Here is a 23535-nt window from a genome sequence, read left to right as displayed (position 1 = left end):
GCAGAACTGTCTGTGCTCTTTGTTTATAAAGAGGAGGTGCAGGCATTCTGGGAATGAAGTAACAGAAGATTGCTCTTTCCAGTCCCCCCCTGCACCCACCCAGCCCCTGGGCTCTATGCTTAAGACATCCCAGTTTCTCAAACCCCTAACAGTGACCAGAAACAACTCTTACCTAAGATGCAGTCCAGTTGGCAATGTCAGCTTTTGCAGGGGGAGATTCTGCTTTCCCCTTCCCTGAGCTTTCAAACTGATGGTTGGAACCAGTTGTGGGTCTGTGGTTTGATTCTATCTCCTCCCTCTCTGTGATCTTCTGACTACATAACAGAATCTTCAGAAAGCTTTCTCTGTTGTAGGTGAGGTATGAAAACTGGGGCATGGGAGAACCCAACAATTACCAAGGAATTGAACTGTGTGCAGAGGTCAACGGAGACTTCACCATGCTTTGGAATGACAGGCACTGTGATTACCTCTATGGGTGGATTTGCCAGATCAGAAAAGGTATGGCTTGCTCCTGGGAGCTGGGAGAAGAAGAAAAGCTTCTCAGATTATTACTGTCTTTCCTCCTTAAGTGTGAGAAATGAAAACTTTCAAACCCTGCTTAGCAGAATGGGTCCTGGGGTAATGTGAAATAGCAGAGTGCACTAAGGATTCCTGGAGAACAGGGCTGGGGAGGAGCAGCTGGGGGAGCTGGGGCTGCTCAGTCTGGAGAAGAGGAGGCAGAGGGCAGACCTCATTGCTCTCTACAGCTCCCTGGAAGGAGGTTGGAGCCAGGTGGGGGTTGGTCTCTTCTCCTTAGTAGCAAGTGACAGGATGAGAGGAAATGGCCTCAGGTTACCCCAGGGGAGGTTTAGGTTGGGTATTAGAGAAACCTCTTCCCAGGCTGCCCAGGGAGGTGGTTGAATGCCCATCCCTGGAGGTGTTGCAGAGAGGCAGAGCTGTGGTGCTGAAGGCCCTGGTTTAGCCCCAGCCTTGGCAGCTCTAGAGAATGGTTGGGCTGGATGAGCTGAAAGGGCTTCTCCATGCAAAGCATCCTTGTGTCCTCCAGAATTCAGTGTCAGTAGCAGGACTTGCCTAGCAATCACAGCAGGTATTTCCTCTTACAGCAGTGAGTGCAGGGTCATCATAATGCTTTATTTCTTCTATCTTCCAGGGGCAAGTGTAAAGCCTGAACCCACAGACTCTCCTGTCCCCAGTAAGTGTCACTGCTGTCACTGCTGGGCTGAGCCTGTGTCCAGCAGCAGCTCTGAGAGGTTGCTGCGGAGAGCCTCTTGTGTCTGAGGGCCAGAGAGAGCAGCTGACCTTTTGTCTTCCAGAATACCAGACCACTGAGGATGGGTGGGTGATAGATGGAGACAAACAGTATTACTTCAGCACAGAGAGTGTTCCCATGGAGAAGGCTCGGGAGTTCTGCAAGAGGAGCTCTGGGGACCTGGCTGTCATCGAGGGCGAGAGCGAGAGGAAGTTCCTCTGGCGATACGTAAGAGAAAGCCTTCCTGCGTGGAGTGAGCCACGCAGGGCAAGGCAGCATGGGCACACAGCCTTCACAAGCACCTTCCCCCTGCGAGTTTTCTGACAGTGAAAGTGCAGCTGCATGAGCAAAGGTGAGGGCTGTCTGCAGGAAAGGCTGGAAGGAGGAGCTGGGGAACTGCAGCCCTGTCAGTCTGGCCTTGGTGCCAGGGAAGGTCATGGAGCAGGTCCTCTGGAGTGCCATTATGCAGGACAACCAGGTGATGAGGCCCAGGCAGCATGGGTTCATGAAGGGCAGGTCCTGCTTGACCAAGCTGATCCTCTACAAGAAGGTGAACCGTTCAGTGGGTGAGGGAAAGGCTGTGTGGTGTGTACTTGGACTTTAGTAAAGCCTTTGACACTGTCCCCCACATTCCTCTGGAGAAACTGGCTGCTTACGGCTTAGATGGGTGGAGGCTCCTCTGGCTTAAGAGCTGGCTGATGGCTGTGCCCAAACAGTGGTGGGGAATGGAGTCAAATCCAGTTGGTGGCCAGGCACAAATGGTGTTCCCCAGGGCTGAGTGCTGGCCAGTTCGGTTTGAGATCTTTATCAATGGTCTGTACAAGGGGATTGAGTTTATAGACAGCAGAAAGCTGGATGGAAGTGTTGATCTTCTGGAGGGTAAGAAGGCTTTAGAGAGGGGCCTGAACAGGCTGGATCAATAGAATAGAATAGAATAGAATAGAATAGAATAGAATAGAATAGAATAGAATAGAATAGAATAGAATAGAATAGAATAGAATAGAATTAACCAGGTTGGAAGAGACCTTCAAGATCAACTCAACCATGGCACCAAGCACCCCAGCAAGTCTCCTCCTAAACACCTCCAGTGATGGTGACTCCACCACCTCCCTGGGCAGCCCATTCCAATGGGCAATCACTCTCTCTGTGTAGAACTTCTTCCTAACCTCCAGCCTAAACCTCCCCTCGAACAGCTTGAGACTGTGTCCTCTTGTTCTGGTGCTGGCTGCCTGGGAGAAGAGACCAACCCCCACCTGGCTACAGCCTCCCTTCAGGGAGTTGCAGAGAGCAAGAAGGTCTCCCCTGAGTCTTCTCTCCTCCAGGCTAAGCAACCCCAGCTCCCTCAGCCTCTCCTCACAGGGCTGTGTTCCAAGCCCCTCACCAACTTTGTTGCCCTTCTCTGGACACCTTTCAGCAAGTCAACCTCCTTCCTAAACTGAGGGGCCCAGAACTGGACCCAGGACTCAAGGTGTGGCCTGAGCAGTGCAGTGTACAGGGCACAATGACCTCCCTGCTCCTGCTGGCCACACTGTTCCTGATGCAGGCCAGGATGCCATTGGCCTTCTTGGCTGCCTGGGCACACTGCAGGCTCATGTTCAGCCTACCATCAACCAGCACCCCCAGGTCCCTTTGTGCCTGGCTGCTCTCAGCCACTCTGACCCCAGCCTGTAGCACTGCCTGGGGTTGTTGTGGCCAATGTGCAGCACCTGGCACTTGGATGTGTTCAATCTCCTGCCCTTGGCCTCTGCCCATCTGTCCAGCCTGTCGAGGTCCCTCTGCAGAACCTCTCTGCCCTCCAGCAGATCAACTCCTGCCCCCCAGCTTGGTGTCATCTGCAAACTTACTGCTGATGGACTCAATGGTTTGAGGGTGAGGGAGAGGAGGTTTAGATGGAATCTTAGGAAGAAGTTCTTCAGTACAAGGATGGTGAGACTGTGGAACAGGTTGCCCAGGGAGGTTGTGGATGTCCCCTCCATGGAGCTGTTCAAGGCCAGGCTGGATGAGGCCTTGAGCGACCAAATTGAGTTAGAGATGTCCCTGCCCATGGCAGGGGGTTGGAGTAGATGATTTCTGAGGTCCTTTCCCACCTGAGCCATTCTATGATAATTATACCCAAAGTGCAGGAAGCTTTGTCCCTTGCAGGGACCCCTTGCTGGGGTCAGAGTGGCTGAGAGCAGCAAGGCAGAAAGGGACCTGGGGGTGCTGGTTGACAGTAGCTGAACATGAGCCTGCAGTGTGCCCAGGTGGCCAAGAAGGCCAAGGGCATCCTGGCCTGCATCAGGAACAGTGTGGCCAGCAGGAGCAGGGAAGTCAATGTGCCCTGTGCTCAGCACTGCTAAGGCCACACCTTGAGTCCTGTGTCCAGTTCTGGGCCCCTCAGGTTAGGAAAGATGCTGAGCTGCTGGAAGGTGTCCAGAGAAGGGCAACACAGCTGGGGAGGGGTCTGGAGCACAGCCCTGTGAGGAGAGGCTGAGGGAGCTGGGGTTGCTTAGCCTGGAGAAGAGGAGGCTCAGGGGAGACCTTCTTGCTCTCTCCAGCTCCCTGAAGGGAGGTTGTAGCCAGGTGGGGGTTGGTCTCTTCTCCCAGGCAGCCAGCACCAGAACAAGAGGACACAGTCTCAAGCTGTGCCAGGGGAGGTTTAGGTTGGAGGTGAGGAGAAAGTTCTTCCCAGCAAGAGAGATTGGCCATTGGGATGTGCTGCCCAGGGGGGTGGTGGAGTCACCATCCCTGGAGGTGTTCAAGAGGGGATTGGATGTGGCACTTGGAGCCATGGTTTAGTTGTCATGAGGTGTTGGGTGACAGCTTGGACTTGATGACCTCTGAGGTCTTTTCCAACCTTCTTGATTCTGTGATTCTGTGAGTTGTCCCCTGGCATTCATTGCAGAGTCTGTGCAAGAGAGATGTCAGTGCCTTGCCAGGCTGTGAGGTGTGGCTGTAGTGACATTTTGGCCCTAGATGAAGCCTGACTGTGGACGGTCAGATGTGAGCTGCCTTCCCTTGCCTGATGTCGGCAGGGAGCTGAGCAGCTCCCACCCTGTGTCAGCCTGGTGTGTGTCACTCGTTCTTGCCATAACAGATTCATGTCAGCCAAGCTTGACCTTTGTGTTCCAGATCTTGAGAAATGGCAAAGAGGACTCCTACTTCATTGGCTTACAGCTGAGTGTTGACCAACGAGCAAGGTAGGCACCATCAAACCTGCACTGTGCCATCAAATGAAGCAGTCTGCTGGCAGCACAGCACACAACTGTTCAACAGCTTCATCACCCACCTGCCTGACGGCACAGAGCCACTGCCAGCAACTGGCAGCAATGGCTGACAGCCCCTCAGGCTGTGCTGCCATTCAGAGAGACCTGGACAGGCTGAGAGTTGGGCAGGGAGAAATGGAATGGAATCCAACAAGGGCAAGGGGAGAGTCTGGCACCTGGGAAAGAACAACCCCATGGAGCAGGAGAGGCTGGGGACTGAGCTGCTGGAGAGCAGTGCAGGGGAAAAGGACCTGGTGATCCTGGTGGGCAGAAGGATGACCATGAGCCAGCAATGTGCTCTGGTGGCCAAGAAGGCCAAGGGCATCCTTGGAGGGCATTAGAATGGCTGTGGTGAGTAGGTCAGAGAGGTTTCCTTCCCTTCTACTCTGCCCTGGGAAGCCACATCTGGAATCTTGTGTCCAGTTCTGGGCCCTTCAGCTCAAGAAGGACCTCAGGGAACTGCTTGAAAGAGTCCAGCACAGAGGCACAGAGCTGCTGCAGGCAGTGGAAGATCTCCCTGTGAGGCCAGCCTGAGGGAGCTGGGGCTTGGAGCTTAGAGCAGAGGAGCCTGAGGGCTGCCTTCATTGCTGGGGATAAAGATGTGCAGGGCTGGAGCCAGGCTCTGCTCAGGGCTGGCCAAGGACAGCACAAGGGGCACTGGGGGCAAGCTGGAGCAGAGGAGGTGCCAGGGGAACAGGAGGGAAAAGTTTGTCCCTGTGAGGGTGCTGGAGGCCTGGAGCAGGCTGCCCAGGGGGGTTGTGGAGTCTCCTGCTCTGGAGCCTTTCCAACCCCCCCTGGATGTGCTCTGTGTGAGCTGCCCTGGGTGATGCTGCACTGGCAGGGGCTTGGACTGGATGGTCTCTGGAGGTCCCTTTCAACCCCTAACAGTCTGTGATTCTGTGAGTGTGTGAGCTGGGGTAACAGTGAGCCTCTGGGTTCTCTGATGCTGAAGGGACTCCAGGCTTTCCTGCTGCCTCCAGTGGCTGAGCAGTGTCCTGTGAGCTGCAGCAGTGTCAGCACAGTGCCCAGCTGCAGAGCAGACATCCCTGCAGCACTTGCCCTGCATCTTTGCACTTAGCAGGGAGGCCAGCTGGGCTAACCTCTTGTCCCTCTCTTACACTGTGAGTGGCCATGCCAAGCCTACTGCAGACCTGCTGTCTGTAACCTGGAAGCTCCTCCCCTTGCCTGCTGTGGTGGTTTCAGGCAATGCCTTTCAAATTCAGTTACAGATTTTGAGCAGAAGAGTAGGAAAATATGAATAAACCACTCTTGGGTGTAAAAAGGAAAACAAAAGGTAGTTCTAACCAAACTCCTTGGGTCAATGTCTGGAGCAAGAGGAGCTGTGCCATAGTGATTCTTCCTTCTCTCTTCTCATCTCTGGCTGCTTTGCTTTGCTCAGGAGAGACAACCTGCTCTGGCTGGCCTTGGCTAAGTCTGACTTCTCTGCTCCTTTCTCTTGTCCCTTTTGTACAGGGGGGTAAGGGTGGGCAGGGAGGGAGAAGCTAGCAGCTGGTCCTTGGCCAGGGTGGTCCTTGTGCTGTACAACCTGGGACCTGTCTTGTTCAACATCTTTGTGGGTGCCATGGACAGTAGCACTGAGTGCACCCTCAGCAGGTTTGCTGATGACACCAAGCTGTGTGGTGCAGCAGACAGCTGGAGGGAAGGATCCATCCAGAGGGACCTGGACAGGCTGGAGAGGTGGGCACAAGCCAACCTCATGAGGTTCAACAAGACCAAGGGCAGGGTCCTGCAGCTGGGTGGAGGCAATCCCAGGCACAAATCCAGGCTGGGCAGGGGCTGGCTGGAAAGTAGCCCTGAGGAGAGAGCCTTGGGGGTGCTGGGGGAGGAGAAGCTCACCAGGAGCTCTCAGTGTGCACTTGCAGCCCAGAAAGCCAACCAGATCCTGGGCTGCAGCAGGAGAAGTGTGGCCAGCAGGGCAAGGGAGGTGATTCTCCCCCTCTGCTCAGCTCTGGGGAGACCCCACCTGGAGTCCTGCCTCCAGTTCTGGAGCCCCTATGACAAGAGGGATCTGGAGGTGCTGGAAGGTGTCCAGAGAAGGGCCAGGAGGATGAGCAGAGGGCTGGAGCACCTCTCCTGTGAGGACAGACTGAAGAAGTTGGGGCTGTTCAGTATGGAGAAGAGAAGGCTCCCAGGTGACCTCATTGTGGCCTTCCAGGATCTGAAGGGGGCTACAGGAAGGCTGGGGAGGGACTGCTCAGGATCTCAGGGAGTGATAGGACTAGGGGGAATGGAATGAAGCTGGAGGTGGGGAGATTCAGGCTGGAGGGGAGGAGGAAGTTCTTCCCCATGAGAGTGGTGAAGCCCTGGAATGGGTTGTGCAGGGAGGTGGTTGGGGCCCTGTCCCTGGAGGTGTTTAAGGCCAGGCTGGCTGAGGCTGTGGCCAGGCTGATCTAGTGTGGGGTGTCCCTGCCCATGGCAGGGGGGTTGGATCTAGATGATCCTTGTGGTCCCTTCCAACCCTGAATGATTCTATGATACTATGATATTGTACCTCCTGCCTATGTTGTTCACATTCATTGCACTCCACTGCAGAGCGTAGCTCCTGCTTGTAAATACAGCTCCATTTGCCTCTGACTGAGCTGCTCTGGCAAAAGTTAATGCTGGGGGGAAGCTCCAACCCCCCCAGCTGTTGAAGCAGAGTTCTCCTGCCTTGTTTTCCCCAGCTGGATGGATGGCAGCCCAGTGAGTTACCTGGCCTGGGCACCCCACGAGCCCAACTTCGCCAACAACGACGAGAACTGCGTGGTCATGTACAAGAATTTAGGTGAGGCTCCCAGCTCTGCTCCTCAGCTTCACTCCCTGGGGCTTTGCTTCACAACTTACATTGGATTTTAGCTTCTGCCAGGCACCCCTTTCCCCCCCTCTTCTTTCTGCTTTTGCAAAATACTATACAAGTAGACCCAGTGTTGGACTCAGCTTGAGAGGTTTGTGCTGTTATGTCCACCTGGAGCTTGGCAGGGGAGAGCTGTGAGGGAGTCTGGGGAAGGAAATGTGAGAGGGGTCTGGGGAAGGAGCTGTGAGAAGAGTCTGGGGAAGGAGCTGTGAGAGGGGTCTGGGGAAGGAGCTGTGAGAGGGGTCTGGGGAAAGAGCTTTGAGAGACGTCTGGGGAAGGAGCTGTGAGAGGGGTCTGGGGAAGGAGCTGTGAGAGGGGTCTGGGGAAGGAGCTTTGAGAGGGGTCTAGGGAAGGAGCTTTGAGAGGGGTCTAGGGAAGGAGCTTTGAGAGGGATCTAGGGAAGGAGCTTTGAGAGGGATCTAGGGAAGGAGCTTTGAGAGGGGTCTAGGGAAGGAGCTTTGAGAGGGATCTAGGGAAGGAGCTTTGAGAGGGGTCTAGGGAAGGAGCTTTGAGAGGGATCTGGGGAAGGAGCTTTGAGAGGGGTCTAGGGAAGGAGCTTTGAGAGGGGTCTGGGGAAGGAGCTTTGAGAGACGTCTGGGGAAGGAGCTTTTAGAGGGGTCTGGGGAAGGAGCTTTGAGAGGGGTCTGGGGAAGGAGCTTTGAGAGGGGTCTGGGGAAGGAGCTTTGAGAGGGGTCTAGGGAAGGAGCTGTGAGAGGGGAAGGAGCTTTGAGAGGGGTCTGTGGTTGTGATCAGGATACAACTGGTTTATATTTTTTATTAAATCTGGCCCAATGTGGGCCCTTAAGTTTGATATTTCTAGCACTTAGTATGCCACTGCATTTCCCATTCTGTGTCTGCAGTGTAGAGTGACACACTTCTCCTAGATAGAATACAGGTATATGGATATAGATGAGGTTTAACAAGGCCAAGGGCAAGGTCCTGCAGCTGGCTCAGGGCAACCCCAGGCACCAATACAGGCTGGGCAGAGACTGGCTGGAGAGCAGCCCTGAAGAAAAGGCCTTGGGGGTGCTGGGGGAGGAGAAGCTCAGCAGGAGCCAGCAGGGAGCACTTGCAGCCCAGAGAGCCAAGCAGAGCCTGGGCTGCAGCAAGAGAAGTGTGGCCAGCAGGGCCAGGGAGGGGATTCTGCCCCTCTGCTCCACTCTGCTGAGACCACAGCTGGAGCTCTGGGGCCAGTTCTGGAGCCTCTGTGCCAGGAAGGATCTGGAGGTGCTGGAAGGTGTCCAGAGAAGGGCCAGGAGGAGGAGCAGAGGGCTGGAGCTGCTCTGCTCTGAGGACAGACTGAGAGAGTTGGGGTTGTACAGGCTGGAGAGGAGAAGGCTCCCAGGAGACCTTCTTGTGGCCTTCCAGGATCTGCAGGGGGCTCCAAGAAAGCTGGGGAGGGACTTCTGAGAGTGTCAGGGAGGGATAGGACTGGGGGGGATGGAGCAAAACTAGAAGTGAGGAGATTGAGATTGGATGTGAGGAAGAAGTTATTGCCCAGGAGGGTGGTGAGAGCCTGGCACAGGTTGCCCAGGGAGGTGGTGGAAGCCTCCTGCCTGGAGGTGTTTGCACCCAGGCTGGATGTGGCTGTGAGCAACCTGCTGTGGTGTGAGGTGTCCCTGGCCATGGCAGGGGGTTGGCACTGGCTGAGCCTTGAGGTCCCTTCCAACCCTGACAGTTCTGTGATTCTATGATAGAGATAGAGATAGAGGTAGAGGTAGAGGTAGAGGTAGAGGTAGAGGTAGAGGTAGAGACAGAGGTAGAGACAGAGGTAGAGACAGAGAGACAGAGAGAGACAGAGGTAGAGGTAGAGACAGAGACAGAGACTGAATGATAGTGAGCTGAGAGACCCTGAAGCTTTGATTGTGCCTTGCAACAGGACTTTGTGTAAGAACAAGTGAAAATGGTTGCCATGTATCCAGCTCTGGATGTGCTGTCATGCAGTTCCCCATTTATCTTACCTCCAGGGTACTGGAATGACATAAACTGTGGTTATCCCAATCCCTACATATGTGAAAGGCACAACAGCTCCATCAATTCCACTGCTGCTCCAACAACATCTTCGAGCCCCAGAGGATGCCATCCAGCTTGGCTTTCCTTTCACAATAAGGTACCAGAGTGCATGGTGGCTGGTGGGCAAAGCAGACAGCAGGGAACTGTTCACCAAGGGGATTGTTGAATAAGATTAGCTACTGCTAAAAGTCAGATTTGGCTCATTGGCTAGGCACTTCAGATTACATCCAGATTATGTCTTGTTGAGCAAAACACTCTCCTGAGACCTACAATCTGTATGGAGCAGGGACCAGCATCAAAGTCTCCTTTAAACCTTGGGACCTTCAATCCTGTATAGAGCAGGGACCAGCATCAAAGTCTCATTTAAACCATGGGACCTTCAATCCTGTATAGAACAGGGACCAGCATCAAAGACTCCTTTAAACCTTGGGACCTTCAATCCTGTATAGAGCAGTGACCAGCATCAAAGTCTCATTTAAACCATGAGACCTTCAATCCTGTATAGAACAGGGACCAGCATCAAAGGTCATTTAAACCTTGGGACCTTCAATCCTGTATAGAACAAGGACCAGCATCAAAGTCTCATTTAAACCTTGAGGCCTTCAATCCTGTATAGAACAGGGATCAGCATCAAAGTCTCCTTTAAACCTTGGGCCCTTCAATCCTGTATAGAGCTGGGACCAGCATCAAAGTCTCATTTAAACCATGAGACCTTCAATTCTATATAGAACTATGACCAGCATCAAAGTCTCATTTAACCCTTGGGCCCTTCAATCCTGTATAGAACAGGGATCAGCATCAAAGTCTCCTTTAAACCTTGGGCCCTTCAATCCTGTATAGAACAGGGACCAGCATCAAAGTCTCCTTTAAACCTTGGGCCCTTCAATCCTGTATAGAACAGGGACCAGCATCAAAGTCTCCTTTAAACCTTGGGCCCTTCAATCCTGTATAGAACAGGGACCAGCATCAAAGTCTCCTTTAAACCTTGGGACCTTCAATCCTGTATAGAACAGGGACCAGCATCAAAGTCTCATTTAAACCTTGGGACCTTCAATTTCATACAGAACAGGGACCAGCATCAAAGTCTCATTTAACCCTTGGGACCTTCAATCCTGTATAGAACAGAGACCAGCATGCAAGGTCATTTAAACCTTGGTACCTTCAGTCCTGTATAGAACAGGGACCAGCATCAAAGTCTCATTTAAACCTTGAGACCTTCAATTCTATATAGAACTATGACCAGCATTAAAGTCTCATTTAACCCTTGGGACCTTCATCCTGTATAGAACAGGGACCAGCATCAAAGTCTCCTTTAAACCTTGGGCCCTTCAATCCTGTATAGAACAGGGACCAGCATCAAAGTCTCATTTAAACCTTGGGACCTTCATCCTGTATAGAACAGGGACCAGCATCAAAGTCTCCTTTAAACCTTGAGACCTTCAATTCTATATAGAACTATGACCAGCATCAAAGTCTCATTTAACCCTTGGGACCTTCAATCCTGTATAGAACAGAGACCAGCATCCAAGGTCATTTAAACCTTGGTACCTTCAGTCCTGTATAGAACAGGGACCAGCATCAAAGTCTCATTTAAACCTTGAGACCTTCATCCTGTATAGAACAGGGACCAGCATCAAAGTCTCATTTAACCCTTGGGACCTTCAATCCTGTATAGAACAGGGACCAGCATCAAAGTCTCCTTTAAACCTTGGGACCTTCAATCCTGTATAGAACAGGGACCAGCATCAAAGTCTCATTTAACCCTTGGGCCCTTCAATCCTGTATAGAACAGGGACCAGCATCAAAGTCTCATTTAACCCTTGGGACCTTCAATCCTGTATAGAACAGGGACCAGCATCAAAGTCTCCTTTAAACCTTGGGACCTTCAATCCTGTATAGAACAGGGACCAGCATCAAAGTCTCATTTAAACCTTGAGACCTTCAATTCTATATAGAACTATGACCAGCATCAAAGTCTCATTTAACCCTTGGGACCTTCATCCTGTATGGAACAGGGACCAGCATCAAAGTCTCCTTTAAACCTTGGGCCCTTCAATCCTGTATAGAACAGGGACCAGCATCAAAGTCTCATTTAAACCTTGGGACCTTCAATTCTATATAGAACTATGACCAGCATCAAAGTCTCATTTAACCCTTGGGACCTTCAATCCTGTATAGAACAGAGACCAGCATCCAAGGTCATTTAAACCTTGGTACCTTCAGTCCTGTATAGAACAGGGACCAGCATCAAAGTCTCATTTAAACCTTGAGACCTTCAATTCTATATAGAACTATGACCAGCATCAAAGTCTCATTTAACCCTTGGGACCTTCATCCTGTATAGAACAGGGACCATCATCATAGTCTCATTTAAACCTTGAGACCTTCAATTCCATATAGAACAGGGACCCTTTGTAGCTCATTTTAAGCTGAATATTGGATGGTTTTTTTTCAGGTAAATGCACTCTTTGACTGTCTTTTCTCCACCCTGTTTTGCTTAAAGCATTGCTTTTGAACCTGTGAGGGACATTGAGGTACAGGTAACCCAGAGGCAATTTGTTCCTGTTGCAGTGCTACAAGGTCTTTGGCTCTGCAGAGGATGACCGTGTCACCTGGCACGCTGCACGCACAGCCTGCATGAACCTGGGAGGCAACCTGGCCAGCATCCCCAATGAGCAAGTGCAAGGTACTGTGTGCAGCCCTCTAGCAATGAGCCAACGTGCCACCTTTGCTGCATTTGTGGGAGGAATGATGACTGCACCTCTGAGTTTTGTTACAAGACATGGAATTTCTTGAGATTTGCCATCCAAGCCTCTCCTGAACCTAGCAAATGTCAGTGTTGCTCATGCACACACAGAGTCATGCTGTCCTGGCAGCCAAAGCAGGGCTGCTTCTGCTTACACATGATGCTGGCTGGAACCAGCAACTTCCATTCCAAGTGAAGTACTCTCACTAGGTGGCATTAACTCACTGCATGGCTTTCCTATTAGCTCCAGCAGAACAGCTTTAGGTCAGAGCTTGCTGCCTTTGGGCAGCTTGGGGCAGAGATTGAATTGATCAGACACTGGCCCACAATTCACCCCAGAGCTCTGCCATCCTTCTCACTAGAGGAACAGGCACAAATCCAGGCTGGGTGCAGAGTGGGTTGAGAGCAACCCTGAAGAAAGAGACTTGGGGGTGTTGGGTGCTGAGCAGCTCCCCAGGAGCCAGTAGTGCCCTCATGCAGCCCAGCAGGCAGCTGTGTGCTGGGCTGCAGCCAGAGCAGTGTGGGCAGCAGGGCAGGAGAGGGGATTCTGCCCCTTGACTCTGCTCTGCTCAGACCTCACCTCCAATCCTGCCTCCAGTTCTGGTGTCCCCAGCAGAAGAACACAGAGCTGTGGAGTGAGTCCAGAGGAGGCCACAAAGATGATCCAAGGGCTGGAGCAGCTCTGCTGTGAGCACAGGCTGAGGGAGCTGGGGGTGTTCAGCCTGGAGTGGAGAAGACTCAGGGGGACAATAGAGCTGCCTTCCAATACTTGACAGGAAGCTGCAGGAAGGCTGGAGAAGAACTTTTCATGAAGGTCCTTGGCCTTGTTGAACTTCCTCCAGTGAGCCTTGGCCCATGGCTCTCACCTGTCCAGGTCCTGCTGTGAAGCTTCCCTAGCCTCTAGCAGCTGGACACAGCCACCCAGCCTGGTGTCATCTGCAAACCTACTGAGGGAGCCTCAATGCCCTCCTGCAGATTATTGATGAAGACTTTCATCTTAGCTGCTTGTCTTGTCAAAAGTGAAGTGTTCTGTGTTGCAGATGGAGATAGGTAATGTTGCCAGGCTCAGCAAGAGCAGACATGTTTCAGCCTCCAGCCAAACTGTTCCTCTTCTTCTTTGCCCTTTTGTCCTCCAGCTTTCCTCACCTTCCACATGAAAGATTTTGCTACTGATACATGGATTGGACTTAATGACATAAACCATGAGCTGAGGTTCCTCTGGACAGATGGAACAGGAGTTTACTTTACAAACTGGGCCAAAGGCTTCCCATCAGGACATGGGAATTTGTATGATGGGCAGGTAAGTAGCAGTCACAAACTGCTCTCTGAAATCATAGCTCAGATTTGCATGGGTAGACTCAGATTGGATGTGAGGAAGAAGTTGTTCCCCATGAGGGTGGTGAGAGCCTGGCACAGGTTGCCCAGGGAGGTGGTGGAAGCCTCCTGCCTGGAGGTGTTTGCAGCCAGGCTGGATGTGGCTGTGAGCAACCTGCTGTGGTGTGAGGTGTCCCTGCCCATGGCAGAGGGTTGGAACTGGCTGAGCCTTGAGGTCCCTTCCAACCCTGACAACTCTGTGGTTCTATGATTCATGCATTTGTTGGGGTTACTGCTTTCATACTGTACATGTCACAGAGGAAGCCAAGCAGGGAGGATGGCTTTGGGCACTCAGGCAGCTGGTGCCATAGCTGGTGGCAGCTGGAGGCTGCCTTCAGAATTCTGTTCTCTGTGCCCATGGAGGCTGCACTGCTGTGTTCATCACACCTTCTCTCACAGCCTGTGGTGAGGAGGACAGTGGGAATCCTTGCTCTGAGGAGGAGAGGGGAATTCCTTGCTCTGAAGAGGCCAATGGTATTCCTTGCTCCAAAAGCAAACTGCAAGAGCAGCTCCTCCCAGTCCTCTCTGCCTGCAGCTGTGCCTGAGGGCAGCAGGTTTCTCTGTGGGCACACAGCTCATGAGGGGCACTTACAAACCTTCCCCTCCAGCAGCCACATTTTACACAGAAGCACATCCTGCCAGGCACACAGGAGGGAAGGATGTGCTGCTATAAAAAGCCAACCATTCAGGTTTTGCAGAGGAAAAAAGAAAAGCACTTCCCTTATTTCTCTGTCATACAAACTGCTCTGATAGCTCACAGAGTTCCTCTCTGCTTAGATACTTCTGTGCCATGCAGCTACAGCTAGAAACAGCTCTAGTTCTCCTCAGTGCCTTTTGCAATGGAGAAATCTGATTTTCACAGGATCACAGAAGCATTCAGCTTGGAAAAGACCCTCAGGATCACCAAGTCCAACCAAATCAGTCAGCTTGGAAAAACCCCCTGGGATCACCAAGTCCAACCACTGACCCTGCTCTGCAAGGCTCACCCCTAAACCATAGCCCCAAGCACCACATCCAAACCACCTTGAAACACAGCCAGGCTTGGGGACTCCACCACCTCCCTGGGCAGCCTCTGCCAATCTCTGACCACTCTGGCTGGGAACAAATGTTTCCTCCTGTCCAGTCTATCCCTGCCCTGCTGCAGCTTGAGGCCATTCCTTCTTGCTCTGTCACTAATCACCTGGGAGAAGAGACCAGCACCAACCTCTCCACAACCTCCTTTCAGGGAGCTGTAGACAGCCAGGAGGTCTCCCCTCAGCCTCCTCTCTTTCACACTAACCAGCCCCAGCTCCTTCAGCCTCTCCTCACAAGATTTATTCCCCAGGCCCTTTCCAGCTTCCTTGCCCTCCTCTGCCCTGGCTCCAGCATTTGTGATATCCTTTTTCCCTGGGATAATTGAGTTCAAAAGTGAAAGCATCTTTAAAATGTTCCCTCTGGGGATATATTTTCCCATGAAAAGTAGAGGAGCTCCTGTGAAATCTTCAGTGACCACTCACAAGGTTCCCACCTTGAACATTTCACTGTTGCTTTTCAGTTTATTCACCATAGCAAAAAAATAAGTTACCATGGCTGGTAGAAAACATCCTACAGCTGTTCACTTTGAAAGGTTTCACTCTTTGTGCATTTCACTCACAGATGAAGCTTTTCTCTGCACATCTCCTGCTGAACAGCAAAGCCAAACAGATTCACAGCATGGTTTGAACTAGAAGGGACCTCAAGGATCATCCAGTTCCAACCCCCCTGCCCTGGGCAGGGACACCTCACACTACAGCAGGTTGCTCAAGGCTTAATCCAGTCTGGCCTTGAACACCTCCAGTGAGGGGCATCTACAACCTCCCTGGGCAGCCTGTGCCAGTGTCTCACCACCCTCACTGGAAAGAACTCCTTCCTAATCTCCAGTCCCAGTCTGCCTTCTTCCAGCTCAAAGCCATTGCCTTTCATCCTGTCACTCTCAAATTAGTAACCAGTATTCAGTATTCCTAAGGTTGGAAGGGACCTCAAAGATCATTGAGTCCAACCTGTCACCACAGACCTCATGACTAGAGCAGGGAGGACACTACTGCCCACTGCAGGCTTGAACTCACAACCTTCCCATTAAGGGTCTGATGCGCTACCAACATCATGGGTGTTCACTGCCCTGAACCATGCTAGCATAGGTTACAGAATCTTAGCAGCAAAGCATTGTCAGGGTTGGAAGGGACCTCAAGGCTCAGCCAGTCCCAACCCCCTGCCATGGGCAGGGACACCTCACACTACAGCAGGTTGCTCACAGCCACATCCAGCCTGGCTGCAAACACCTCCAGGCAGGAGGCTTCCACCACCTCCCTGGGCAACCTGTGCCAGGCTCTCACCACCCTCATGGGCAACAACTTCTTCCTCACAGCCAATCTCAATCTCCCCACTTCTAGTTCTGCTCCATCCTCCCCAGTCCTATCACTCCCTGACACCCTCAGAAGTCCCTTCCCAGCTTTCCTGTAGCCCCCTGCAGATCCTGGAAGGCCACAAGGAGCTCTCTACCTGCCATGCCCATATCAGAGAAGCTGTAATGTCACTGGGAGATCAGTGTGTGCCTTTGGGCAGAGACAAGTCTGGTTGTGCTGTTTGTGGTCTCACAGCTTGCAGCAAGCCCTGTGATGTGTCAGGACTGCTGCAGTGCTCATTCAGGTTTATTTCTGGGGTGAGGTCCCCCAGTCTTTTCCACAGCAGTTGATTTCACTTCTCTTTAAGTTGGCTGGGGCTTTCCTTCTCTCCTTCTGTGTTCCTGGAGATATGAAAACACAGACAGTTCTCTGGTCTGCTTGCTCCAGCCTCATGTTGTGCAAGAGAGAGCAATGAGTGATAAGAAGCTTGTGATGTGCAAGAGGAACAGAACCTCCACACCACCCCACTTACAGCCTGCAATGGCAGGAGGGCACAAGAGTCAAACTGCAGCACTCACTTGTGTCTGGAGATGTAAAAGGCAGACAAAGGTCTTGCTGTTTGTTTCTGCCAGCCCTTTGTAACTGATCTGCTCTGGTTTTGCCTGCAGGCTGATTGTGTTGTCATGAGGAGCAGGCCTGTGAAGGAAGCAGGGAAGTGGGCTGATGAGACCTGTGGGAGCAGCAGAGGCTACATTTGCCAGATCAATGCAGGTACTTGTCTCCTTAGTTAAAGCACCAGCAGACCTTACAGCTCTCCAGGGAATTGCTGGGCTGTTCAGGTTTTGTGGTGGTTGGAGGCTGAGTTGCCTTTAAGAACCACAAAGCTACAGACCTGCAGGAGGTCCAGAGTGTGCAGGAGGTGGACCAGGAGGAGTATTTCATTCCCAGAAGCCCTGCATCCCTATAAACCTGGCTGCACTTTCAGGTTTTCTGCCTTTTCACCTCTCATTCACCTCCTGGGAGGACACCCAGGCTGTTATCTCTTGGGGGGGAGGCCTGGTGTCAGCCTTGGCAAAGCTGCCAATTGGGCCTGGAGCTGTCTAATTGGGGCTTGGAGCTGTCTAATTGGGACCTGGAGCTGTCTAATTGGGACCTGGAGCTGTCTAATTGGGCCTGGAGCTGTCTAATTGGGGCTTGGAGCTGTCTAATTGGGACCTGGAGCTGCCTAATTGGGGCCTGGAGCTGCCTAATTGGGCCTGGAGCTGTCTAATTGGGGCTTGGAGCTGTCTAATTGGGCCTGGAGCTGTCTAATTGGGACCTGGAGCTGCCTAACTGGGACCTGGAGCTGTCTAATTGGGGCCTAGAGCAGCCTAATTGGGACCTGGAGCTGCCTAATTGGGCCTGGAGCTGTCTAATTGGGACCTGGAGCTGCCTAATTGGGCCTGGAGCTGCCTAATTTGGACCTGGAGCTGCCTAATTGGGACCTGGAGCTGCCTAATTGGGGCCTGGAGCTGCCTAATTGGGACCTGGAGCTGCCTAATTGGGGCTTGGAGCTGCCTAATTGGGGCTTGGAGCTGTCTAAATGGGCCTGGAGATGTCTAATTGGGGTCTGAAGCTGCCTAATTGGGACCTGGAGCTGCCAAGCCAAATTTTATGCTGTGTGACAATAGTGTGGTATGGAAGGTAGAGAGTCTGGGGGGGATCTGGAGGGGGCATGAAGGCCTGGGTTGGTTGGCCTGGTTTCAAGGGAGGTTTGGGTGAAGCTTTGGCTTAATGTGGCTCTGTGTTAAGCCCAGGCTGTGGATTCTGTGTGTTTGAGCTGCTTTGTACTGCTGTGTGCAGTTGTGAATGGCCTTTCCATCTAAACTTCCCATCCTCTACTCCACACTGACCAGCAGGCAGGGGACATGAAACCAAGAGAAAAGGCTTTTAGTGAGCCCACAACCCCCTTTTTGAGCAAGTCAATGACTCTCTCTTTTTGTTGTCCTTTTCACCCTTTATCTTCCAGAAGCTGAGTTTCAGCCTTCTCCAAGCTCGTTGCCATCCAGCCCTCTGCGTTATGGCAACAGCAGTTACTTGTTCATCCACACCAAGATGGACTGGGAGGCTGCAAGAGAGAACTGCAGACGGGACCAGTTTGACCTTGCCAGCATCCTAGACCCCTACAGCCACTCATTCCTGTGGCTAAAGATGCTGAAGCACAGAGTGCCTGTGTGGATTGGCCTCAACAGCAACGTGGTAAGAACATCACAGCAGCTGAGCAGGACTTGCTGCTGACATGGGCAGCTCAGCAGTCTGTTAGCTCTCTTGGCTTCAGCTTCTTAGCTTGTATCTTCACAGAATCACAACTTAGGGGGCTGGAAGGGACCTCCAGAGCTCATCCAATCCAGCCCCCTGCCAGAGCAGGAGCACCCAGGGCAGCTCACACAGAACACATCCAGGTGGGGTTGGAAAGGCTCCAGAGCAGGAGACTCCACAGCCTCTCTGGGCAGCCTGCTCCAGGCTCCAGCACCCTCACAGGGACAAAGTTTTCCCTCCTGTTCCCATGGCACCTCCTCTGCTCCAGCTTGCCCCCAGTGCCCCTTGTGCTGTCCTTGGCCAGCCCTGAGCAGAGCCTGGCTCCCGCCCTGCGCATCTTTATCCCCAGCCATGAGGGCAGCCCTCAGGCTCCTCTGCTCCATGCTCCAAGCCCCAGCTCCCTCAGCCTGTGCTCACAGGGAGATGTTCCACTGCCTGCAGCAGCTCTGTGCCTCTGTGCTGGACTCTCTCAAGCAGTTCCCTGAGGTCCTTCTTGAGCTGAGGGGCCCATATCTTGGTCCTAAAGACTTTTATGTACTGTGAGATTTACAGAGAGGAATCCATCCTCTGAAGTCATTCTCATTCAACTGCAGATGTTACACTTTTTGTCTGACCTCTTCTGTGGTCCTGCACTCACAATACCTGCACAGACTGCAGGTGCTGCACAAGCAATATCTGAGGCCAGCATCTTGACACATCTCTTTGTGCAGGTGATGTGTTGGGGAGAAAATCCACACTTCCTGAGAGATTGCTGCAGCTCTCCAGGTGTTCATGTGCCTTCAAACTACTGATGAATGCCTCCTTGTCCTACTCCTTAGGCATAACAAATCATAGTAGTACTGGGGCAAGCCCAGAGGAGGACAGAAAGATGATCCACAAGGGCTGGAGCAGCTCTGCTGTGGGGACAGGCTGAGGGAGCAGGGGGTGTTCAGCCCGGAGAAGAGAAGACTCTGGGGGAACCTTCTAGCTGCCTTCCAGTACCTGAAGGGATCCTGCAGGAAGGCTGCAGAGGGACATTTCCTGAGGGTGTCTGGAGCCAGGCCAAGGGGGAATGGTTTGAAGCTGAGGCAGAGCAGGTTTAGACTGGAGCTGAGGGAGAAGTTCTTCAGTGTGAGGCTGGGGAGACTCTGGCACAGGCTGTCCGGGGAGGCTGTGGCTGCCTCCTGCCTGGAGGTGTTCAAGGCCAGGTTGAATGAGGCCTTGAGCAGCTGTGTGTAGCTGAGAGGCATCCCTGCCCACAGCAGGGGGGTTGGAGCAGATGGTCTCTGAGGCCCCTGCCAGGCTGAGCCATGCCATGGCCGGTGCTGCTGTGCTTTCTTCTCAGACCAAGGGGCGCTACGAGTGGGTGGACAACTGGAGAATGAAGTATGCCAAATGGGCTGAAGGGGAGCCAAGGCAGAAGATAGGCTGTGTCTATCTAGATGTTTCTGGAGCCTGGAAGACAGCATCCTGCAATGAAAGCTACTTCTCTGTTTGCAAAAAAGCTGATGGTAAGAGCCTGAGTCTGCCCACTGCAGTTGGAGTTCTTCTCTCTGCAGCATTCACCTTGGAGGGTGCTCTGCTGCTGCATGCTCAGATGCTGCCTTCTACTTCAAGAGATCAAGTCATCCAAATTTACTTGGCTTCAGTGGGGCTGCTGTAAAATCATAGAATCATAAGATGGTTTGGCTTGGAAGGGACCTCCAAAGGTCCAACCCCCATTCAGTCAGCAGGAGCATCCTCCACTAGATCAGGTTGCCCAGAGCCCTCTCCAGCCTCACCTTGAATATCTCCAGCCATGGAGCCTCAGCCACCTCCCTGGGCAACCTGTGCCAGTGTTCCACCACCCTCCTGCTGCAGAACTTGTTCCTCACATCCAATCTCAATCTTCTCTGCTCTAATTTGAAGCCATTGCCCCTGGCCCTGTCCCTGCAGGCCTTTGGAGATGAGGACCAGCACACACTCTGCAATTGCCACTCTGCCTGTGCACAGCAATCACTTCACTGTTATCATGGCAGATAAGTTCTGCATGGCTTAGGCTCACTCCAAAAGGAGCTGTAGCAAGGTGGGGGTTGGCCTCTTCTCCCTACTGACAAGTCATGGGACCAGAGGAAATGGCTTCAAATTGCCCCAGGGAGGTTTAGGTTGGACATTCAGAGGAATTTCTTTGCTGAAAGGATTCTCAAGGGCTGTAGCAGTGTCCCCAGGGAGGAGGTTGAATGCCCATCCCTGGAGGTGTTTCAAAGAGGCAGAGATGTGGTGCTGAGGGCCATGGGTTAGCAGCAGCCTTGGTTAGAGAATGGTTGGAGTTGATGACCTTAAGTGTCTTGTCCAACCAAGACAATTGCATGGGGTTATACTGTCCTATTTATTCTGCTGTTAGTGAGCAGGCAAGAGCAAAGCTGGTGGTGGCATCAGCACTGAACACTCAGCAGCTGTCACACAGGGATGGCAGTGAAGAGGGGATGCTGAATGACCAAGGCTTACTTACAGCAGCTTTCCAGGTTGTCCTTTTGGAACTGAATACCAAACAGGTGGTGTAGAAATGTTTTGGGGGACTTCTCTTCTGTTTTTAACCTGAAACTCCTGCTGCATTCCATGACCAAGTTCCTATGGCCCTAACCCAACAAAGCAGCCAGGTGTGACAACACATTGGTGAGGAAGGAGCTGAGCTGCATTTCAGGTGAAAGTGCTCCTGGATTCTTGGGGAGCTGGATTTCTTGACACCACAGCTGGGATAGTTTTTGTTCATAGATGTAGCCAGCAGGGCCAGGGAGGGGATTCTGCCCCTCTGCTCCACTCTGCTGAGACCACAGCTGGAGCTCTGGGGCCAGTTCTGGAGCCTCTGTGCCAGGAAGGATCTGGAGGGGCTGGAAGGTGTCCAGAGAAGGGCCATGAGGAGGAGCAGAAGGCTGGAGCTGCTGTGCTCTGGAGACAGCCTGAGAGAGTTGGGGTTGTGCAGGCTGGAGAGGAGAAGGCTCCCAGAAGACCTCATTGTGGCCTTCCAGGATCTGCAGGGGGCTCCAAGAAAGCTGGGGAGGGACTTTTGAGGGTGTCAGGGAGGGATAGGACTGGGGGAGGTGGAGCAAAACTAGAAGTGGGAAGATTGAGATTGGCTGTGAGGAAGAAGTTGTTGCCCATGAGGGTGGTGAGAGCCTGGCAGAGGTTGCCCAGGGAGGTGGTGGAAGCCTCCTGCCTGGAGGTGTTTGCAGCCAGGCTGGAGGTGGCTGTGAGCAACCTGCTGCAGTGTGAGGTGTCCCTGGCCATGGCAGGGGGGTTGGAGCTGGCTGAGCCTTGAGGTCCCTTCCAATCCTGACAGCTCTGATTCTATGCAGGACTCCTCCCCATTGCAGTAAGCAGCATAGCTAATCCTGAGTTTGCCAGCATGCTGTTGATCTCTTCATGACAACAGAATGTATAAGAAGCTGTTTCTCTGCATTTGATGCTTTCTCTTTCTAAACCCTTCTTAAACAGTGGAAGCTCCTACTGATCCCCCTCAGCTCCCTGGCAAGTGCCCTGAGTCAGAAGGCCGCCAGTCCTGGATCCCCTTCCGAGGTCACTGCTACTACATTAAATCTTCATCCACAAGAAACTGGGCCCAGGCATCTTTAGAATGTCTCAGACTAGGTGAGTGTCCTCCTCCAGTCAAAGAGCCTTTCCTTCTGCCTTGTATTGCACCTCTGTGGAAAGCTGAGCTTCTGCTCTGTGTTTCTGTGATCTCAAGGATGGTCCAAGGGTTGGGCAGGACAGCTGAATCCCAGGCACTGCCTTCCTCTGGGAGGAGGTGGGAAATGGCTGCCCAGCAGTGGCACTCAGTCTTTCATGGTGTGGGGGTCACACTGGGGGAGCTGTGTGACCTGAGGGGGAGATCACAAACAGCTGCCCACCAGTGGCACACACAGTGCCTTTCATGGTGTGTGTGTGGGGCACACTGGGGGAGCTGTGTGACCTGAGGGGGAGATCACAAACAGCTGCCCACCAGTGGCACACACAGTGCCTTTCATGGTGTGTGTGTGGGGCACACTGGGGGAGCTGTGTGACCTGAGGGGGAGATCACAAACAGCTGCCCACCAGTGGCACACACAGTGTCTCATGGTGTGTGTGTGGGGCACACTGGGGGAGCTGTGTGACCTGCAGTGGGGATCACAGGATCAGAGTACATGAGAGGTTGGAAAGGACCTCCAGATATCATCCAGTCCAACCCCCATTGCCAAAGCAGCAGCACCCAGGGCAGTCTGCACAGGAATGCATCCAGGTGGGCTTGGGAAGTCTCCAGAGCAGGAGACTCCACAACCTCTCTGGGCAGCCTGCTCCAGGCCTACAGCACCCTCTCACCAAAGAAGTTTCTCCTCATGTTGAGCTGGAATCTCCTGGGCTCCAGCTTCTCCCTCTTGTTCCTTGTCTTATTCCTGTGCACCACCCAAAAGAGCTTGGCCCCCTCCACTTGACACCCAGCCCTCAGCTATTGGTAGACATTGATCAGATCCCTCTCAGCCTTCTCTACCTAGCTGAGCAGAGGGGGAGAATCACCTCCCTTGCCTTTCTGGCCACACTTCTCCTGCTGCAGCCCAGGATCTGATTGGCTTTCTGGGCTGCAAGTGCACACTGAGAGCTCCTGGTGAGCTTCTCCTCCCCCAGCACCCCCAAGTCTCTCTCCTCAGGGCTGCTTTCCAGCCAGTCCCTGCCCAGCCTGGATTTGTGCCTGGGATTGCCTCCACCCAGCTGCAGGACCCTGCCCTTGGTCTTGTTGAACCTCCTGAGGTTGGCTTGTGCCCACCTCTCCAGCCTGTCCAGGTCCCTCTGGATGGCCTCCCTTCCTTCCAGCTGTCTGCTGCACCACACAGCTTGGTGTCATCAGCAAACTTGCTGAGGCTGCACTCAGTGCCACTGTCCATGGCACCCACAGAGATGTTGAACAAGCCTGGTCCCAGGACTGATCCCTGAGGGACTCTGCTTGTCCCTGGCCTCCACTGGGACATGGAGCCATGGACAGCCACTCTTTGGGTGCAGCCATCAAGCCAGTTCCTTATCCATCTAGCGGTCACCCATCACACCCATGTGTCACCAGCCTGGAGACCAGGATGTGGTGCGGGACAGTGTCGAAGGCTTTGCTCAGCTCCAGGGAAATGACAGCAGTTGCTCTCCCCTCAGCTATTGATGTTGTCACCTGTTCTGAGAAGCCTACCAGGTTGGTCAGGCAGGATTTGCCCTTGGTGAAGCCATGCTGACTGTTCCCAATCACCTCTTCACTATTCTTCTGAGTCAGCAGTGCCTCCAGGAGGATCTGCTCCATGATCTTTCCAGGCACAGAGGTGAGACTGCCTGGCCTGTTGTGCTACACAGGAGCATTGAACCCTATGATCTCTGGAGGCCCCTTCCAACCCCTAGCATTCTGTGATTCTATTGTGCCTCTTTTC

The 23535-nt window shown here is 52.9% G+C and overlaps 1 protein-coding gene across 2 annotated transcripts in view; it reads left to right on the top strand.

Moving 5' to 3' along the window:
* MRC1 (mannose receptor C-type 1) overlaps positions 1–23535 on the top strand; it is an 88750-nt gene that overhangs the window by 51018 nt on the left and 14197 nt on the right. For both annotated transcript variants that reach the window (XM_068146365.1, XM_068146364.1), the window contains 12 exons: positions 354–498; positions 1151–1192; positions 1314–1477; positions 4361–4428; positions 7179–7279; positions 9316–9458; positions 11933–12047; positions 13244–13407; positions 16510–16612; positions 17850–18079; positions 19464–19629; positions 21593–21745. In XM_068146365.1, the coding sequence (XP_068002466.1) occupies positions 354–498; positions 1151–1192; positions 1314–1477; positions 4361–4428; positions 7179–7279; positions 9316–9458; positions 11933–12047; positions 13244–13407; positions 16510–16612; positions 17850–18079; positions 19464–19629; positions 21593–21745 (1594 nt within the window). The remainder of the gene's footprint in view (positions 1–353; positions 499–1150; positions 1193–1313; positions 1478–4360; positions 4429–7178; positions 7280–9315; positions 9459–11932; positions 12048–13243; positions 13408–16509; positions 16613–17849; positions 18080–19463; positions 19630–21592; positions 21746–23535) is intronic.

This window comes from Melanerpes formicivorus, unplaced genomic scaffold (genome assembly GCF_026170545.1).
Source record: "Melanerpes formicivorus ecotype bairdi unplaced genomic scaffold, bMelFor1.0.p_v2 SCAF_13, whole genome shotgun sequence".
Lineage (NCBI taxonomy): Eukaryota > Metazoa > Chordata > Aves > Piciformes > Picidae > Melanerpes > Melanerpes formicivorus.
This window is presented reverse-complemented; position numbering and strand designations above follow the sequence as displayed.